Genomic DNA, 19,018 nt, shown 5'->3' on the forward strand with positions numbered 1-19,018 from the left:
AGTTATAGAAATACAGTAGAAAGATGGTTACCAAAGGCTGGGAGAAATGGGAAGGAGGAATTAGTATTTAGTGGGTATAGAGTTTCAGCGTTGCAAGATGAAAAAGTTCTAGAGATCTGTTGCATAACAATGTGAATATATTTAACGCTACTGAACTGCACAGTTAAAAATGGTTAAGATGGTAAATGTAATGTTATGTGCTTTTACTACAACAACAGAAAAATCCTGCAACCAAATACTGTTTTAGACTTACACAATGTGAAATAATGAATCACCAGAAGGCTTGCATTCTAAGAAATCTTGAAGAAGTGTTTCAAATAGAAGGAAAACGATATCAGATGGAAATCTAGAAAAATGAGGAACACTAGAAGTGGCAAATCTGTGGGTAAATATAAATTGTCCTTATTTTAAAAACTTGTTTCAAAAACAAATGACTTTATATTATGTGGTTTATAACCAGTAGAAGTAAATGTATGACAATAACTCAAAGACTAGAAGGGAAGACATGAAGGTATAAAATTCTAATACTATACATAAAGTGACATAATGTTACTTGAAAGTAGATCATGATAAAGATACTCTTGGGGGGGTTGAATTGGCCCCTTCAAAACATATGTTCAAATCCTAAGCTCTGTACCTGTGAATATGTCCTTACGTGGAAACAGGGTGTTTGCAAATGTAATCAAGTTAAGATGCAGTATATTGGATTAGGATGAACTTTATCCAATGACTGATGTCTTTATAATACCAGGTAAATTTGAGTACACAAACACAACAGAGAGGGAAAACGTCCACATAAAGCCACAAATACATAAGGGGAAACACCACGTGAGTACAAAAGCAAGGATTGGAATGACACATCTATAAACCAACGGACACCAGGGACTGCAGGCAACTACCAGATGCTAAAAGAGAAGGATCGAACAGATTCTCCTTCGGGGCCTCCAATAGAAACCAACCTTGCCAATACATTAATTATAGACTTACAGCCTCCAGAACAGTGAGAGAATAAATTTGTTGTTTTAAGCCACCCAGTTTGTGGTACTTTCTAAAGATAGCCTTAGGAAACTACCTGTGTACTATATATGCTAAAGCAATCATTACAATTTTTTAAAAGAATTATAACTAGTAGGATACGAAAGATGATGAAATGGAAAAAAAATCAATTAGTCCAAAAACAGGCAGAAGGAAATGTAGAACAGATAGGACAAATAGAAAACAAATAGAAAGCTGATAGATTTAAAGTCTAAAATATAAAAATCATATTAAACATAAATGGTCCAAACACTCCCCCATGAAAAGTCAGAAATTGCCTAATTTAGATAAAAAGCAAAATCCAGCTATATGGTCTAAAAGAAAACCTGCATGAAATCTAAAGACTCAAATAGGTTAAAAGGATAGGAAAAGCTGTGTTGTGTTAACACTAATCAAAAAAAAAGTTATTGGAGTGGCCATACTAATATCAAACAGGCCAAGCACAGTGGCTCATGCCTGTAATCCCAGCACTTTAGGAAGCCAAGTCTGGAGGATTGCTTGATCCCAGGAGTTCAAAACTAACCTAGGCAACATAGTGATATCCTGTCTCTACAAAAAATAAAAAGTTAGCTGGGCATAGTATCCTGTAGTCCCAGCTACTCAGGTGCTTAAGGCAAGAGGATCACTTGCCAGATGGTTGGGGCTGCAATGAGCCATGATTGTGCCATTGCACACCAGCCTGGGTGACAGAGTGAGACCCTGACTCGAAGGAAGAGGGGAAGGGAGCGAGGGAGAGAGGGAGAGGGTGAATTTCAAAGCAAAGAATATTACCAAGAAATAAGGAGGTTATTTCACAATTATACAGGGATCAATTCATCCTAAGTGTTTATTCATACAATAATGGAGCTTGAAAATAACGTGAAGCAAGAGTTAATAGAACTGAAACGAGAAACAGAAAATCCTCATAATGGTTGGAGATTTTAATAACCTTCTCTCAGTATTAATAAAACAAGTTGGTAGAAATTCAGAAAGGATAATGACCATCAGCCAACTTGTGCTAATTGATGTTTTTAGAATTCTTGGCACAACAGCAGAGTATACATTATTTACAAGCATATGTGGACCACTTACCAAGATGGACCAGAATCTACTTTATAAATCTCAATAAACTTAAAAGGATTCAAATCATACAAAGTATATTTTCTGGCCAGAATGGAACTGAATTGGAAATCAATAGCAAAATGGTATCTGGAAAATTGGAACTGTTGCTAAACTAACACACTTCTAAAAAATCCACAGGCCAATCAGAGAAATGCAAATCAAAACCACAATGAGATACCATCTCACACCAGTTAGAATGGCAATCATTAAAAAGTCAGGAAACAACAGGTGCTGGAGAGGATGTGGAGAAATAGGAACACTTTTACACTGTTGGTGGGATTGTAAACTAGTTCAACCATTGTGGAAAACAGTATGGCGATTCCTCAAGGATCTAGAACTAGAAGTGCCATATGACCCAGCCATCCCATTACTGGGTATATACCCAAAGGATTATAAATCATGCTGCTATAAAGATACATGCACACGTATGTTCATTGCGGCACTACTCACAATAGCAAAGACTTGGAATCAACCCAAATGTCCATCAGTGACAGACTGGATTAAGAAAATGTGGCACATATACACCTTGGAATACTATGCAGCCATAAAAAAAGATAAGTTTGTGTCCTTTGTAGGGACATGGATGCAGCTGGAAACCATCATTCTCAGCAAACTATCGCAAGAACAGAAAACCAAACACCACATGTTCTCACTCATAGGTGGGAACTGAACAATGAGATCACTTGGACTCGGGAAGGGGAACATCACACACCGAGGCCTATTATCGGGAGGGGGAAGGGGGAAGGAATTGCACTGGGAGTTATACCTGATGTAAATGACAAGTTGATGGGTGCTGATGAGTTGATGGGTACAGCACACCAACATGCCACAAGTATACATATGTAACAAACCTGCATGTTATGCACATGTACCCTGGAACTTAAAGTATAAAAAAAAAAATCCACAGGCCAAAGAGGAAAGCAAAGTGAAATTAGAAATTCTTTTGAACTGAATTAAAATATACAGAACATTTAAAAATCTATGGGATACAGTTAAAGCAGTACTTGGAAATTTGTAATGATAAACACATATGTTAGAGGGGAAAAAGATCTCAAATCAATTGCCCCAGCTACGTTTTTAAGAAATGAGAAAAAGAGGAGCAAGTCAAATCCTAGATAAGAATAAGAAAGAAATAATATAGAACAAAGGGAAAAAAATAGAAAACAGAAACCAATAGAAAAGAATCAATAAAACCAAAAGGTGGTTATTTGAGATTTTCAAAAATAATAAACAATTAGCCAGATAGATCAGGCATAAAGAAGGGAAGACATAAGTGACCAATATCAAGAGAGATGTTTCACCACAGATTCTACAGATGTTAAAATATAACAAGAAAATATTTTTGAACAATTTCAGCCAATAAACTTGAGAACTTAGGTAAAATGAATAAATGAATATTTGATCTTGTTTTGTGAAGATTTGTGAAGTTCAAAAAAGAAATAGATAATCAGAGTAGCCATATATCTATCGTGAGTACTGAATTTGTAGTTAAATCCTCCCTACAAGGAAAATTCAGATCCAGAAATCTTCACTGGTAAAGTCTATCAAACATGTAAGGAAGAAATAATAACAATATGATGCAAACTCTCCAAAAAAAATGAAGAGATGGGAACACTTGCCAGCTCATTCAATAAGTCCAGCAATGTCCTGATGTCAAAGCCAGATAAAAATATTTTGAGGAAAGAAACTACAGCCTAATACTCCTCATGAACATTGATATAAAAACTTTTGACAAACTTTTAGCAAACCAAATACAAAAATATGTACACAGAATAGTACCTCGTGGCCAAGCGGGGCTTGCAAAATTGGCTTAACATTTAAAAAATCACTCAATATGTTTTGTTCCACCAAACCCACAGCAGGAGTCACCCCAAAAGTGACAGCAGGGGAGTTTCCACAAGGGAGTGTCCTGAGTCATCCTGAGACTAGCCTGGTTGGGATTCATAGAAAGAAGCCCTAAACACCAGGGTGATCAGTCCAAAGCATTTATTAGGGGAACTTTTATATGAGTGAACTGCAGCAATCCTCACCACAAACAGCAAGAGAAAAGGCTAGAAGTTCACAACAAGGGGATTAGGATATGGAGTTTATATGAGGGCTTAAGGAATCTGGCTCAGGGCCAGTTTATTTTAGTGTTTTGGGCAACAACCTAGATACTTTTATCAGTGCCCAGAAATGTTTTAAGGTCTCAGTTTGGATTCAAGCCTACTGGGAAAAAACTGCAGCTGACTGGGTCACAAAGCAGTCAAGGCGCTCTGTGATTTTTGGTCAGGACACAGAAAGATGACTGGGGAACGTGGAGCCTCTACACAATATAATTCACTGTATTAACAGACTAAACAAGGAAATAAATGATCATCTGAATAGACACAGAAAAAGCATTTGACAAAATCCAACATCTGTTCCTGATAAAAACTCCCAGCATATGAGGAAAAGAAGGGAACTTCCTTAAGATTTTGAAGGGCATTTACAAAAAAAACTATAATTAACATGATGATGGTGGGAAACTGAATGACTTCCCCCTAAGATCAGGAAAAATGCAAGAATGTCTGCTTTTTGCTTCTAGTCAACATTGTATGGGAGAGTCTAGCCAGATTGGAAAAGAAGAAATAAAATTATCTATGTAATTTTTAAAATCCTATTTAATTTAGCAAGGTTGTAGGTTATAAGATTTAAAAGAAAAAATAAATTGTAACTCTCCAGATAAGCAATTAACAAGACCAAGCAATTTGTCCATTTTGTCTAAATTGTTGAACACACTAGGTTAAAGTTGTTCATAATATCCTCTCCTTATCCTGTTAATGTGTGTAGAATCTGTATTAATGTCCCTTCTTTCGGTCCAAAACGATTTAGTTGTTTGGTCTCTTTTTCTTTTGATTAGTCTTATCAGGGCTTATTGATTTTATTATTTTCAAAGAATCACAGTTGGTTTTTTTATCTATTGTTTTTGTTTTTGTCTTTTCTCTTTCATTTATTTCCACTCTTATCTTTATTATTCCTTCCTCTTTGACTTCCTTTTTGCTTAATTTGATTTTTTTAAAAAAAATATTGATTTGGTTGATTTTGCCCTTGATTCTAGGGCATAAGCCTTAGTCGTTGGATGTAGTCATTAATTCTAAGATGTTTCTCAGTGGAATGTCCAAAGTTCTCACCCAGTCTGTATAACTTGGAAATATTTAAATTTCAAATATTTGAATTTAAATATTCAAAAATACACTATCTTCCCAGCATCAGACGACTGCTGAAATTTCACTTCAGCTCTTCCAGTCTTCCAACTGTTGCTGTCCATTGGGTTCTTTGGGTCTTACCACTTGCATGTACTGTTATATTGTGAGCTAAAGCTTTGAGGGGATTTTTTTAGACAGATTTTGGGACTCCCTTTTCAAGGTTCCTGCCCCAATTTTCAGTTGATCTGGCATTTCCAAATTTCAACTTCTGAGTTTTTTAGAATGGGAAGAATGCTGCTTTATACTGGCACACTATTCCCCATGTACTGCACAGACTAATGCCCTCATGAAAAATCCTGGATAAATGTGGATCTTACCCACTATTTTTCCCTTCTTTCTAGAATTGTATACCCTCCTGTGTTTTCATGCTATTTTGGTTGCTTTCTAGGGTCTTCGAAAATAATCTCTTCCTTGTCCAGAGTTTATAATTGTTATTTGCAACAGGGTCTGTCCAACATAACCTACTGTGTCACTTCCAGAAGCTAGAAGTCCCTCTTTTATTTTATGATTATTATCTTTGAAAAGTATGGAATCTTCCTGGATCAACTATTTTCAGCAGATTCATGCAGCATTTAAGTCACAGCCATATCCCAGCATTTTTTCTGTGTGACACAGGATTTTATAGACAGTCTAGGTAAGAGATAATAGGTAGTAGCAATAAAGGTAGTGACAAGTGGTCAAATTACATTTTCTTTCATTCAGATTATTTTATGTGCCAATATTCTGTTGTTAGAGAGTTCAGACAAGCTATAAGAAACTAAATTATCTTTTCTCTTTCAGCATTTCTCAAAACTTTTAAAATCAAAAGAACTGCATGTATTTTTGGTAATAGAAAAATATGCTTTGACAAATTGTTCTTTATTTCCTATTTCCAAAAAGAGCTTATGGTTGTCTGGTGCAAGTATCATAGACATTGCTGATTTCTGGCTACATTTCTATCCCCTCTCTTCCATGCACAGCCCAAGTTCAGCTAAATTATCTAACATAAATTTTCATAGATGCTATGTAGAGAATTGCTGAATGGAAGATGAGTGGAATCTGTGAGAATAAAGAGTCACTTCCACTGCCTAAATAAGAGATGATTTGTGTAAAGAATATCTAGGAAGAAAATCAATCAATGTTCATGACTGATTAGTCTGCAGGGAGTAATGCAGATGAACTTAAGTTTCTGGCTTCTGCAACGAAATGGATGGTGTTGTCAAGCCCTGAGACAGAAAACAGTAGATATGAGAGAGGAAAACATATGTGATTTTCAGCTTTGGAGTATGAGATGTCCTTGAGATTTTTATTTGGAGGCACCTATCTAATATCCATCTGCAGTACTGCCTCCATTTTTTTCTGTACCATATGCCTCTTATCATAGTGTAACTATGAATTTTTTAACTCCCGTTTTTAATAACTAACGTTTCCCAGAAAATAAAGCAAACAAAAGGGAGCAAATTCCTAGTCTGGCATTTTAAGTATTCCACACTCTGGCTTTTTTTTTTTTTTTTTTTTTTTTTTTTTTTTTTAACGTTTCAATCTATTGGCCATTATTCTCTACAAGATGGTGGTTTATAGTGTCCACATAATTAGGAAACAGACAGTTATAGAGAAGGCCTAGTGAAGTTCCATTCAGGCAAAGGTAGTGAGCACAATATTGTGATTTGTTTGCTTAAAACCTTGAGATGAAAAGCAAAGTGAGTAAAAGAAAGACTAGATGGCCAGGCATGCTGGTTCACGCCTGTAATCCCTGCACTTTGGGAGACGGAGGCCGATGGATCACCTGAGGTCAGGAGTTCGAGACCAGCCTGGCCAACGTGGTGAAACCCTGTCTCTACTAAAAAATCTGCAGGGGCCAGGCACGGTGGCTCACGCCTGTAATCCCAGCACTTTTGGGAGGCCGAGGCGGGTGGATCACGAGGTCAGAAGATTGAGACCATTCTGGCTAACACGGTGAAACCCCATCTCTACTAAAAATACAAAAAAAAAGTAGCCAGGTGTGGTGGCGGGTGCTTGTAGTCCCAGCTACTCGGGAGGCTAAGGCAGGAGAATGGCGTGAACCCAAGAAGTGGAGCTTGCAGTGAGCCGAAATCGCACCACTGCACTCCAGCCTGGGTGACAGAATGAGACTCCATCTCAAAAAAAAAAAAAAATTCAGCTGGTCGTGGTGGCACACGTCTGTAATCCCAGCTACTCTGGAGGCTGAAGCATGAGAATCGCTTGAACCTGGAAGGCAAAAGTTGCAATGAGCCGAGATCAGGCCATTGCACTCCAGCCTGGCGGACTATAGCGAAACTCTGTCTAAAAAAAAAAAAAAAACAAAGACTAGGAATTTTCCTTCTTGTACACCTTCATGAAAGTAAGTCTTTCTATCTGTGCAAGTTTAGAAACTGCAATTACAGACTTCTTGGCACTATGGAGCCTAATGGTCAAGCAACCCTGCAATGGACAGAGAGCATAAAAATTATCTGGACAATGTAACACTTTATCACTTGTTCAAAAATTTGAGAGGATGAGAATAAGATTTCTGATATGTGTTATGATCATGTATTTATTGCTACAGTTAGTTATGTATTTTTTGGCACAGTGTTTACCTGCTAATCTTAATAGAGTTAAGATAAAATTCAATTGTAGGCATTTTTCCCTTCTATTGGGTTAACGAGTCCAAGCGAACTGAGCAAAGGTTGCAGGGAGCCCCATCACCGCTGAGCAAGGCTTGGTGAGGCATCCACTGGCTGCTGGGAGGAGAGCATTAGATGTACCTTCTTTTTTTTTTTTTTTTTTTTTTTTTTTTTTTGGCGGAGTCTCGCTCTGTGGCCCAGGCTGGAGTGCAGTGGCCGGATCTCAGCTCACTGCAAGCTCCGCCTCCCGGGTTCCCGCCATAGATGTACCTTCTAAACAGCACTGTCCAATAGATATATAATGCAAGCCACATATATAATTTTAAATTTTCTAGTATTTATACTTAAAAAGCAAGAAGAAATAAGATGACTTTCACCCAACACTGCTTCCAAATAAGCAGTATTCTGGAGCACACGAAGAATCCTCAGAAAAATAAGCTACAGCTCTGAGGTGCTGATTATGGTAGGGCAATCAATACAGATCAAAACATGGCACAGAGAGCTTAACTTCCAAGAGAGAGTAGAAAATCGATAGAGCCAAGAAATATTTCCCCTTTGACTTATTTTTAACCTGAGTAGCTATCCTATGCCAAGAGCTGTGCAGTTTTCATTTACCCCATGCCAACAACGTAAGTAGGCTCTACTGAGCAGGAAGTTAATATGCCCGAGGTATGTTTTCAATGGAAGAGGCTGAGAGTCACCCAACTTATATCTCGAAATGCCACAATTTCTACAAGCTCTGTCCTGGAGGCAAGAGTAGGTGAAATGAGCACACTCTATGCCAGGCAAACAAACCTCAACGCTTAGCTTCCCCGCACCTCCTAGAGCCGGAAGCTTCTCAGCCCAAAGCAGCTCCTGGACGCAACGTCCGTCCCGCAGTCCAATCAGCAGCCGCGACCCGGCGCCCGCCCAGGCCGCGTCACGAGTCAGCCAAAGATGGCTGCGCCCAGGCAATTTGAGCAAAGGTGGCAGTGACCTCCGGCGTGGCTGAGGAAGAACTGAGTAGGCACCCGCAGGCTGCTGGGAGGAAAGCATAAGGTACTGGTATTACGGGGGAGGGGGTGAAGTAAATGTCCCGGTGTCAAGAGAAGCACGGCGCAGTAACACGCTAGCTACCAGCAGCGCTGCGCGTAAATGAGAGCAAGTAGAAGTGTAGTTGGCCCTTTGGTGCTGTCTCTTCACTTTGCACTCTAGAAGGAAAGACCTTATATTTAAATTAACCCAATAGAAGGGAAAAATGCCTGAGATTGAATTTAATCCCAGGTTTACTGTCAATTTACAAGGTGACCACGGCCAAATTTAATTTTCAGAGGCCCCACTTTACCTATCTCTCAGATGGGCCCCACATTGCCTATCTCTCAGAGCTCTCCCAAGAATGACATGAGATAGGTAACACAAAAATCTTTCGAAATATTTGTAGTTTTTACAGGCGGCGTTGTCTTTGATAGGTATTTGTTATTAATATCGGAGACAAAATGCCCACAGGGGCTGCCCAGTCAGGACTTCTACTGAATTAAGGGTGACTAGACACACACAGTGTAGAAATGGGTATTTCACAGGACTTGGAACCTCACCAATATGCAAAGAAAAGTAGTGATACCATTGGGCAGAATATACTGGGGAAATCACTTCTTTTATTTCTGACATATTACACATACATTTCATATATATGTATATACTGCTCAGTACAATATATACATACTGAATTTGATTATATATATTCCACTACCCCATACACAAAATCATTCAGAGCTCCTGTACAGCAGGGATTGTGTCTTACCATTATTGTAGTCAAGGCCCTCAAAAATTTGACTACCAGAAACCTAGACCTAAATTTCTAAGGTTGCATTGTCCTTATTAGGTTAACTTCAAGTCTAGAGATATGGAATGTTAGTGTACTCAACATTTCCAAATGACCTCTTATCGATATAAAACAGGTAGCAATAAATATTTAAACGAGCGCCTGTAACGTTGTAGGAAATGAGAAAATCTGGTTTCATAAAACCATGTTTTCCTTTGTTGTTATCCCTGAACTTTTTTTTTTTTTTTTTTTTTGAGACAGAGTCTCGCCCTCTCACCCAGGCTGGAGCGCAGTGACGAAATCTTGGCTCACTGCAACCTCTGCCTCCAGGTTCAAGAGATTCTCCAGCCTCAGCCTCCCGAATACCTGGGATTACAGGCAGCTGCCACCGGGCCTGGCTAATTTTTGTATTTTTAGAAGAGAGGGAGTTTCACCATGTTGGCCAGGCTGGTCTTGAACTCCTGACCTCAGGTGATCCGTCTGCCTTGGCCTCCCAAGGTGCTGGGATTGCAGGCCACTGCGCCCAGCCTTTGTTTTTCTTAACTGTTACCCTGAAACTTGTTTAATGAGCCAGATCTTTCATTTAAAACTCATCATTCACTATTCCCTTAATTTTGACATTTTCACCCTAACTAGTACAGACACAACAAACTATTGGCATGTAGGCCATATGCGGCCTATAGCTTGCCTATGTACAGCCAACCAGCTAAGAATGATTTTTATGTTTTTATAGAGTTTTTTAAAAAACAAATATTCAACAAAAGCTGTATGTTACCTGCAAAGCCTACCATATTTACATCTGGCCCTTTAAAGTTTGCTCAGCCCTGATCTCGGGTATACCTAGAAATGAAATTGCTAGGTATGTGTGTCTTCTACCTGCTAAATAATACCAAATTCTTTCCCAAAGTGACTGTACAGTTTGGGTAAAGCTACCCCACATTCTGTACACAGAATGTAGTTTTAGCTACTCCATGTTCTTGCCAATAATTGGAATTGTCAGATTTTAATTTTAGCTAACCTATGGGTACCTATTGGTATCTCACTGTGGGTTGTTCCCCCAATTATAATGAAGGTGAGCATATTTTCATGTTTATTGGCTGTTTAACTTTTTGTGAAGTGCCTGTTCAAATATTTTGTCAGTTTTTCCATAGGGCTGCTTACCTTTTTCGTGTTGATACGTAGTTCCATGTATGTTCTGGGTACTAACTACTCTTTTGTCAGTTGTATTGCATTTTCTCCCACACTAGCTTTTCTTTATGGTATATATTGATAACCGTAGGTTCTTAACCTCAGTACTGTTAGTTTTATAAGTCTTTAATGTTTAGTGCTATTTGTGAATTGTTTAGGAAATAGTTTCAAGGATTATGAAGATATTCTGTATTTCCTAAAAGCTTTATGTGTTGCTTTTCATGTTCTGGTTTCTGTTTCACTTAGATTTTTTTTTTTTATAACATACAGTATTAGTCTTCAGAAGGTTTTTAAAATTCTTCCTATAAATTCTTGAGAAATGATATCTTCATGTTTTTTAAGGTTCAAAATGGAAAATCATAAATCCAATAATACCAAGGAAAACATAATTGTTGATATATTCAGAAAAATTAACCAGCTTCCAGAGGCAGAAAGGTAAGATCCCTTCTTAATTTAAAAATACCTTTTATCAGGTGGATTTTCACCATTGATTCATTATCTCAAATTTATCTAGTTTGAGTATAAACAACACGGAATGTCAGGAGGAAATTGCCCTTTTCTTGCCTGGATGAGAGCGTTTAACCATTTTGCTCAATATCACATAGCTAATTGTGGAAGTTGAGGCTGGAACTCATGTCTTTGAACATATCTAACTGTACAATGTTTTGAGTTTTTCCATTAGGCTTGGAGTATGGTAAAATGTAAACATTTACAGACCCATTTAAATAACAAAACTTTAAAATAACTTTTAAAATGTCTTTTGTTTCCAGTTCATTCTGTCAGTATGCTTACCAGTCTAAGAGTACCATAGAATACACATAGCAAGATAGAGAATGTCAGAGAAATAGGATCATGGCTAAAGATCTTTAAGATATTATTAGAGGGCCAGGCGTGGTGGCTCATGCCTGTAATCCAGCACTTTGGGAGGCCAAGGTAGGTCGATCACCTGAAGTCAGGAGTTCAGACCAGCCTGGCCAACATGGTGAAACCCCGTCTCTACTAAAAGTACAAAAATTAGCTGGGCGTGGTGGCGGGCACCTGTAATCCCAGCTCCTCAGGAGGCTGAGGCAGGAGAATCACTTGAACCTAGGAGGCGGAGGTCGCAGTGAGCCGAGATCACGCCGCTACACTCCAGTCTGGGCGACAAGAGCAAGACTCCGTCTCAAAAAAATATATATATATATTGTTAAAGAGAAAAACCAATATAGGGAACATACTGATCTTTGCCAGGCAGCTGTGTACTTCCACAAAATGTCTTACACTTTGCTGACAGTCAAGAAGGTCTCTCTGAATATAAAAGGATGAAAAGCAGCCACCTGGGAAGGAGAGAGGGACAGTGTCTTAAGTAGAGGGAATGGCATATGCCTAGCCACAAGATAGCCAAGGCTTGTGGTACTTGAGTAACCATTGTTACTGAAGTACTAAGGAAGTGGGCATAAGGACCAAGAATAGTTTTGAGCAGGTGAATGATTTTAGCATTTCTAAAGAACATTCCAGCTGCTTTTTGTAAAGCAGATTCGAGATAGGAAAGAAAGGAAATACAAAGACCAGTAGAAAAACCGGCATAGTAATCCTAGTGAGTGGAGATGGTAGGGGTGGTGACAGTTGCGATGAAAAGAGGATGGATTTAAAATACATTCTGGAAGCATAATCTTGCTATCTTCAGGAATAAAAACTGAACAAATCCCCATCTTGCTGCCACTTATCATCTTAATCAGGAAGAACCTATAAATCAAGCCCAGTAGTGTTCAGAACAAGGATCTCTGAGGGGAAAAAAAAAAAAGCGGCTAGTAGTAAGAACTTGGTGAGATTTTAAAAACTCTTTCACCCTCATCCCCACAGTCCAACTCCACTCCCTTCTAGTTGTTTTCCTGAGGTAACAAAAACTTTTAAAGCAAAAAAGGAACTATGTCCATGTTTCCAGGCCAGCAAGATAGGGAAAGTGAGACTGACAAAAGAAGAGTCACACCTGTAATGGTGTGACACCTGCTAGCTCACACCTGTAATCCCAGCACTTTGGGAGGCGGAGGCGGGCTGATCACTTGAGGTCAGGAGAAGACTAGCCTGGCCAACATGGCAAAACCCTGTCTCTACTAAAAATACAGAAATTAGCCAGGTGTGGGGGCGCGTGCCTGTAGTCCTAGCCACTGGAGAAGCTGAGGCATGAGAATAGTTTGAACCTAGGAGGCGGATGCTGCAGTGAGCCGAGATCATGCCACGGCACTCCAGCCTGGGTGAGAGCAAGACTGTCTCAAAAAAAAGAGTAGACGGTGGCAACTTTCAAGAAAAGAAAGTAGGCTGTCACTGGGTTCTTTACCAAATTAGAAAGAATATATGGAACTGCAAAGTAAAATTTAGTTTAGAGGCAATAAATGCTTGCCATCATTGGCATCTAAACTGGGCAGATGACAGTCTCCTGTTATCTTTGCCTTGTTCCTATTTTTTCTCTTCATTCCCATTTTATCTTCTAAGTTTGAATCTTCATTTCTTCTTGGACTATTAATCAGGTATTTAACAGTTACTTGGCATGTCCTCCAGTGTATGGAGCTTTCTTAATATCAAAAACTTCATTTTCTGATCTACAGAAATACTTTCACGTACATGTTTGTCGTTTGTTAAATTTGGGCTATTTCATGTCTATTTCTTGTGTTATGTCTTATCAAAAAGTCATGAGTTTTTAGTTGGTACAGGTGCTTTTTTGGAAAACTGGCAAGGGGCTGCTAGGTAACAATTTTGTATTTTTTTTTTTTTGAGACGGAATCTTGCTCTGTCACCCGGGCTGGAGTGCAGTGGCCAGATCTCAGCTCACCGCAAGCTCCGCCTCCCGGGTTCACGCCATTCTCCTGCCTCAGCCCCTGAGTAGCTGGGACTATAGGCGCCTGCCACCACGCCGGGCTAGTTTTTTGTATTTTTTAGTAGAGACGGGGTTTCACCGTGTTAGCCAGGATGGTCTCGATCTCCTGACCTCGTGATCCGCCCGTATCGGCCTCCCAAAGTGCTGGGATTACAGGCTTGAGCCACCGCGCCTGGCCTGTGCTAATTTTTAATTAAAAATTTTGACTTTAGCTATGGGAAAAATCTGGTTAGGAGAGCAAAGTTTGCTATGCAGATTTCACTTGTACTACTTTTTATTTATTTGTATATGTAACATACTTGTAAACAAATGGACTTATATATAACATATGTATATATGTATTTTATATGTATTATATATATATAGGCAAATTATTTACCTGAGCATTGGGATTTAAAATGGGGATAATATACATTTCACATGATTGTTATGATGAAATAATATTTTAGAGGAAGTGTTCAAGTTTTTTATTCCCCCAATCCCCACAAAAAAAACATAGGCTTTTCACATTTACATGGTTTTTGTGGTTGGTAGGTTCTCCAGGCTCTCATCACTAATTATCATCTATGTACCCCAAGTTCCTGAACTGCCGCTGTCTTGTACTACCATGAGCATTTTCATAGACTTCTATCTCGTTTACATATCTTTCTTCTCCAGTAATATTTAACTATGTTAACCTTGAAGATAGAAGATAATTTTTGTGCCTTTAGCACTGAGTCTGCTGCATACAGTGGGGTTCTCAATGATAGGCATCATGACTGCAGTGTCAGATAAGAAAAGTAATACCAGGGGGGAGGGGGGAGGGATTGCATTGGGAGTTATACCTGATGTAAATGACGAGTTGATGGGTGCAGCACACCAACAAGGCACAAGTATACATATGTAACAAACCTGCATGTTATGCACATGTACCCTACAACTTAAAGTATAAAAATAATAAATAAATTAAAAAAAAAAAAAAAAAAAAGAAAAGTAATACCTTATACAATGTAGGAAGCTTAGAGTTCCCAGAAGAGCTATTTTAGATGAGTGTAAGCCATAGAAGTTAGAGGGGGTACTGTGTGGCTACTATGGCTAGTTAAGAGTAATGAAATTTTAAGATTGACTGTATTGTAGATAGCAATGCAAGCGGTAAAAAAGCTAAGTAGTAGTCTGAAAAGTTTGGAGTCAATATTTTCAATATTCAGCAATCATGTTAGGCATTACTTTTTCCCAAAACTAAAGAATGCATAGGACATGGGTTAAAAGTTCATACATAACTTTGGCTTCAAATCCAGTTCTACCACTATCTCAAAACATCAGTTTATTTCTCATCAATGGGTTATTATAAAGTACCTAGCATAGGGTGTTGCTTAAATGTTAGTACTCCCAATCCTGACACTAATGTTTCAGGGAAGAGTGAAACATATTAACTCCACATTATTGAACATCTTCTGTGTCAGGCTGAATACATCTTTGTATCCATTGTCTTCCAGTTGTTTAAAGACTAGTGTAGAAGCCTGACATGTAAATCAGTGATTATATAAGATAGTACTGTCTTGTAATGTGTTGTGCTAGAGAGGTAAGTATTATGGGAGCTCAAAGGAGAGGCACCCACTGGCTGCTGGGAGAAGAGCAAAAACCTATACATAAAGCAATTTTTAAGATTTTGGTTCTATAAGGGATAGATGTTATATCCAGTTAGTGTATTCCCAAAGTCCTATTAAGTTCTGTAACATGTGTCAGAATCGGGAAAGCTCACACACACAATAAAGCCAAAGAAAAAGTTCTTTCTTCTCACCCTTTCAGGAATCTACTTGAAAATGGATCAGTTTATGTTGGATTAAATGCTGCTTTTTGTGGCCTCATAGCAAACAGTCTTTTTCGACGCATCTTGAATGTGACAAAGGCTCGTATATCTGCTGGCTTGCCAATGGCAACGATACCTTTTCTTACAACAGACTTAACTTACAGATGTTTTGTAAGTTTTCCTTTGAATACAGGTAAATTCTACTTCACTATCACCAAAGAGTTTGCCTTAGTATATGTTATTTGCAGCTTTAGTCCATAGTTATTAATATCAGGTAGCTATATGCTGTAATGCAGTGTTTAGATAAGATGAAATCTTGCTAGCCTCTCTGTGGCAAGTAATTCATATTAGCATGGTCTACCAACCAAGATGCACATATACAGCAGTTCTAAATACTTTCCTTTTTCTTTGAGATGGAGTTTTGCTGTTGTTGCCCAGGTTGGAGTGCCTTGGCACGATCTTGGCTCACTGCAACCTCCACCTCCCTGGGTTCAAGCGATTCTCCTGCCTCAGCCTCCTGAGTAGCTGGGATTACAGGTACCCACCACCACAGCCAGCTAATTTTTTTGTATTTTTAGTATAGACAGGGTTTCACCATGTTGGCCAGGCTGCTCTCAAACTCCTGACCTCAGGTGATCCACCCGCCTCGGCCTCTCAAAGTGCTGGGATTACAGGCGTGAGCCACTGCACCTGGCAGTACTTTCCTTTTTCTAACATATCTTTCTCATTGCTCATTTAGAGTAAGAAATATTTGGAAATCTATATATATATATGGATATATATATGAAAATCATATGGAAATATATATATACAAATATATATAAATAATATGTTGGCTACCTTAGATTTTTTATTTATATTTTATAGAGAAGTTCCTTAAAGGGGGAAAATATTTTTATGAGAATATGACTCTTTATATAGTAAATCTCTTAAACCACTAAATGCATATATAACGTTTATCAAATACATGGAGAATTGATTTCCTTTTGAAAATTTACCATGTGTGCTGAATGCTTTGAGTATAGTTAATCATAAAAAATCTTTTGATTAATGATTTCAAATAAAGATATTACCATGGGTGCTAGCGAAGCCAGTCCATCTAAATTTTATTTTCTGTTAAGTGCTGCTCCAAATTTGTTTAAATTGGACGAGTATTTTAATTCCCATGACCAGTGGAAACAATTTCTGTGATCAAGGGAGATCACAGAAATTGTTTGAACTATTTGAATTGAATTGAACAGACTGAATTGCCCATTGAATTGAACAGACTGAGTGAAAATATTAGCCCAGGTCTGTTGATAAAAAACAAGTGCAGAAAGCTAGCAGCAGCCCAAACCATGAGCTTATTGTTTCTACGTTCAGAACAAATTAGAGAATTTTTTTTCCTAAAATAGTTTTATCAATCATTCCTAGCTATTTTAAGTTACTCATAGATGGAATTATACCTTTTATCATGCTTTGTAGAATTACATTTGATATATTGCCTGAAAAATATCTGTGATACACAAAAGAGGATCTTACATTCTTTAAATTATGTTTGCTTGATTATCATAACCTTCATGTCCAGAACTAATTTATTTCCTAGGTGATTTGGCTTGTGAAACCTGTACCGTAACACGGAGTGGACTGATAGGTCTTGTTGTTGGTGGTCTGTACCCTGTTTTCTTGGCTATACCTGTAAATGGTAGCCTAGCAGCCAGGTAGGAAATGAAAAACTTTTTATAATATATGATTACCTATAAAACTCACAACTTAAAGCAGCAAATATATTTTGTTTTTAAGTCATTTAGACCAAAGGCAATGTTACCCTCTTGTTTAGAAGTTAGCAAGACCTGTTTCTTCTTACAATCAAATGCTACTTATCAAGAATTTCAAACAGTTCTACTTGGTATATAGTTCAGGCTATTAACGTTAATTTGTGTACTGAATACTAAACTAACTACAAAGCTGCAAAGAGTATTATGCATGAAACTTCTGTCATATAAATAATTATCTTGGATGAGTTTGAACACTTGCACTAAAGGAAAATTCCATCAGAAAATGTGTAGCTATTGTATTAGCCTTCTATTCTAAAATAATTCTGGCTATTCTCTGTTGAACTCTTGGATCAGCAATCTATGCTATAGCCTTGAAGCAAACTGGATAAAGAAACAAAATAAAACAGTTTTTAGGATTAACAGACACTGAAGACCTTTACCTTAATCTTTAGTTTCATCTTAAGACTTCTAGGACTAATATATATCATAGATAGGTTTGCCACTTGATACAACAATCTTTTCTATTGAACTATCTCAATGTTTTCTTACAGGTATCAATCAGCTCTGTTACCACACAAAGGGAACATCTTAAATTACTGGATTAGAACTTCTAAGCCTGTCTTTAGAATGATGTTATTTCCTATTATGCTCCAGACAATGTTTTCAGCATACCTTGGGTCTAAACAATATAAACTACTTATAAAGGCCCTTCAGTTATCTGAACCTGGCCAAGAAATTCACTGATTTTAAACAAATATGTAAACAAAAATAAAATGGTAAAAACAGTTTATGTCTAATGTTATACATAAACATAGACTTGTAATTTATCACATGAGGATAATTCTGGGACCTACAACAAAAGGCTGAATCTAAGTAAAAGCTACCCAGTTAAACAAGTTTAACTTCACTAGTTTGCCCAGTATTGTCTCTTCTACCTTGCTTGCTCTACTCTTTTACCTTAGGTATCGAGTTTGGTCTGTAGTACACAAGAGGAAAAAGTTACTATATAGTATTTTACACTGAAGACTTCATAATGCCAAACGGGAATAAAAAATGAAAAAATATATATCCATACACTATACCAAATGTTACTTATAATTCACTTTCTCAATTCAAATTATTAATCCATAGATTCTTAGAACTGATTTAACAACCTTCCTTAAATCAGCCATCTTCTTGAGTCATTCAGGCTCAGCTTCAGCTATTATGATATAGATCTACCTACTTCGAGTCACCTTATTTGGAAAGCTGTATTTTTAGTTTAGGTAGTCTTTCACGCTTCCATTTATTGTAGGATATTTAGAATCACAAAATCAACTAATCTCTCTGACCCTCAGTGAAATATCCTAGTTGATTGATTTCCTAAGATCATTTAAATTTTTGATGTGCTTTCTTCTGTTGTCCTAACATTTCTCATCCTAGTTCTCTAAACCATTTTCTTTTGTGACAGCAACTGAATCAGCATTGTCCAACAGAGCTTTCTGTGATGATGGAAATATTTTATATCTGCACTGTCAATATGTTAACCATTAGCCTATGTAGCTGCTGGGCACCTGAAATGTGGCTAGTGCAACTGAGTAACTGAATTTTTAATTTTAATGCATTTAAAATGTTTAGCCATGTGACTAATGGTTACAGTATTGGACAGCGTAGATCTAAACCA

At 37.8% G+C, this 19,018-nt stretch overlaps 2 protein-coding genes across 2 annotated transcripts in view; both read left to right on the forward strand.

Moving 5' to 3' along the window:
* TMEM126B (transmembrane protein 126B) overlaps positions 1 to 19,018 on the forward strand; it is a gene marked incomplete at its 3' end in the record, with an annotated part of 38,966 nt that overhangs the window by 10,323 nt on the left and 9,625 nt on the right.
* TMEM126A (transmembrane protein 126A) lies at positions 8,890 to 18,139 on the forward strand. Its single transcript, NM_001261136.1, has 5 exons — positions 8,890 to 9,004; positions 11,298 to 11,390; positions 15,598 to 15,791; positions 17,184 to 17,298; positions 17,907 to 18,139. Exons 2-5 carry the CDS (start codon positions 11,305 to 11,307, stop codon positions 18,097 to 18,099), a joined length of 588 nt encoding a protein of 195 aa, NP_001248065.1. The 5' UTR covers positions 8,890 to 9,004; positions 11,298 to 11,304; the 3' UTR covers positions 18,100 to 18,139.

The sequence above is a fragment of the Macaca mulatta genome, chromosome 14 (assembly GCF_049350105.2).
Source record: "Macaca mulatta isolate MMU2019108-1 chromosome 14, T2T-MMU8v2.0, whole genome shotgun sequence".
NCBI lineage: Eukaryota > Metazoa > Chordata > Mammalia > Primates > Cercopithecidae > Macaca > Macaca mulatta.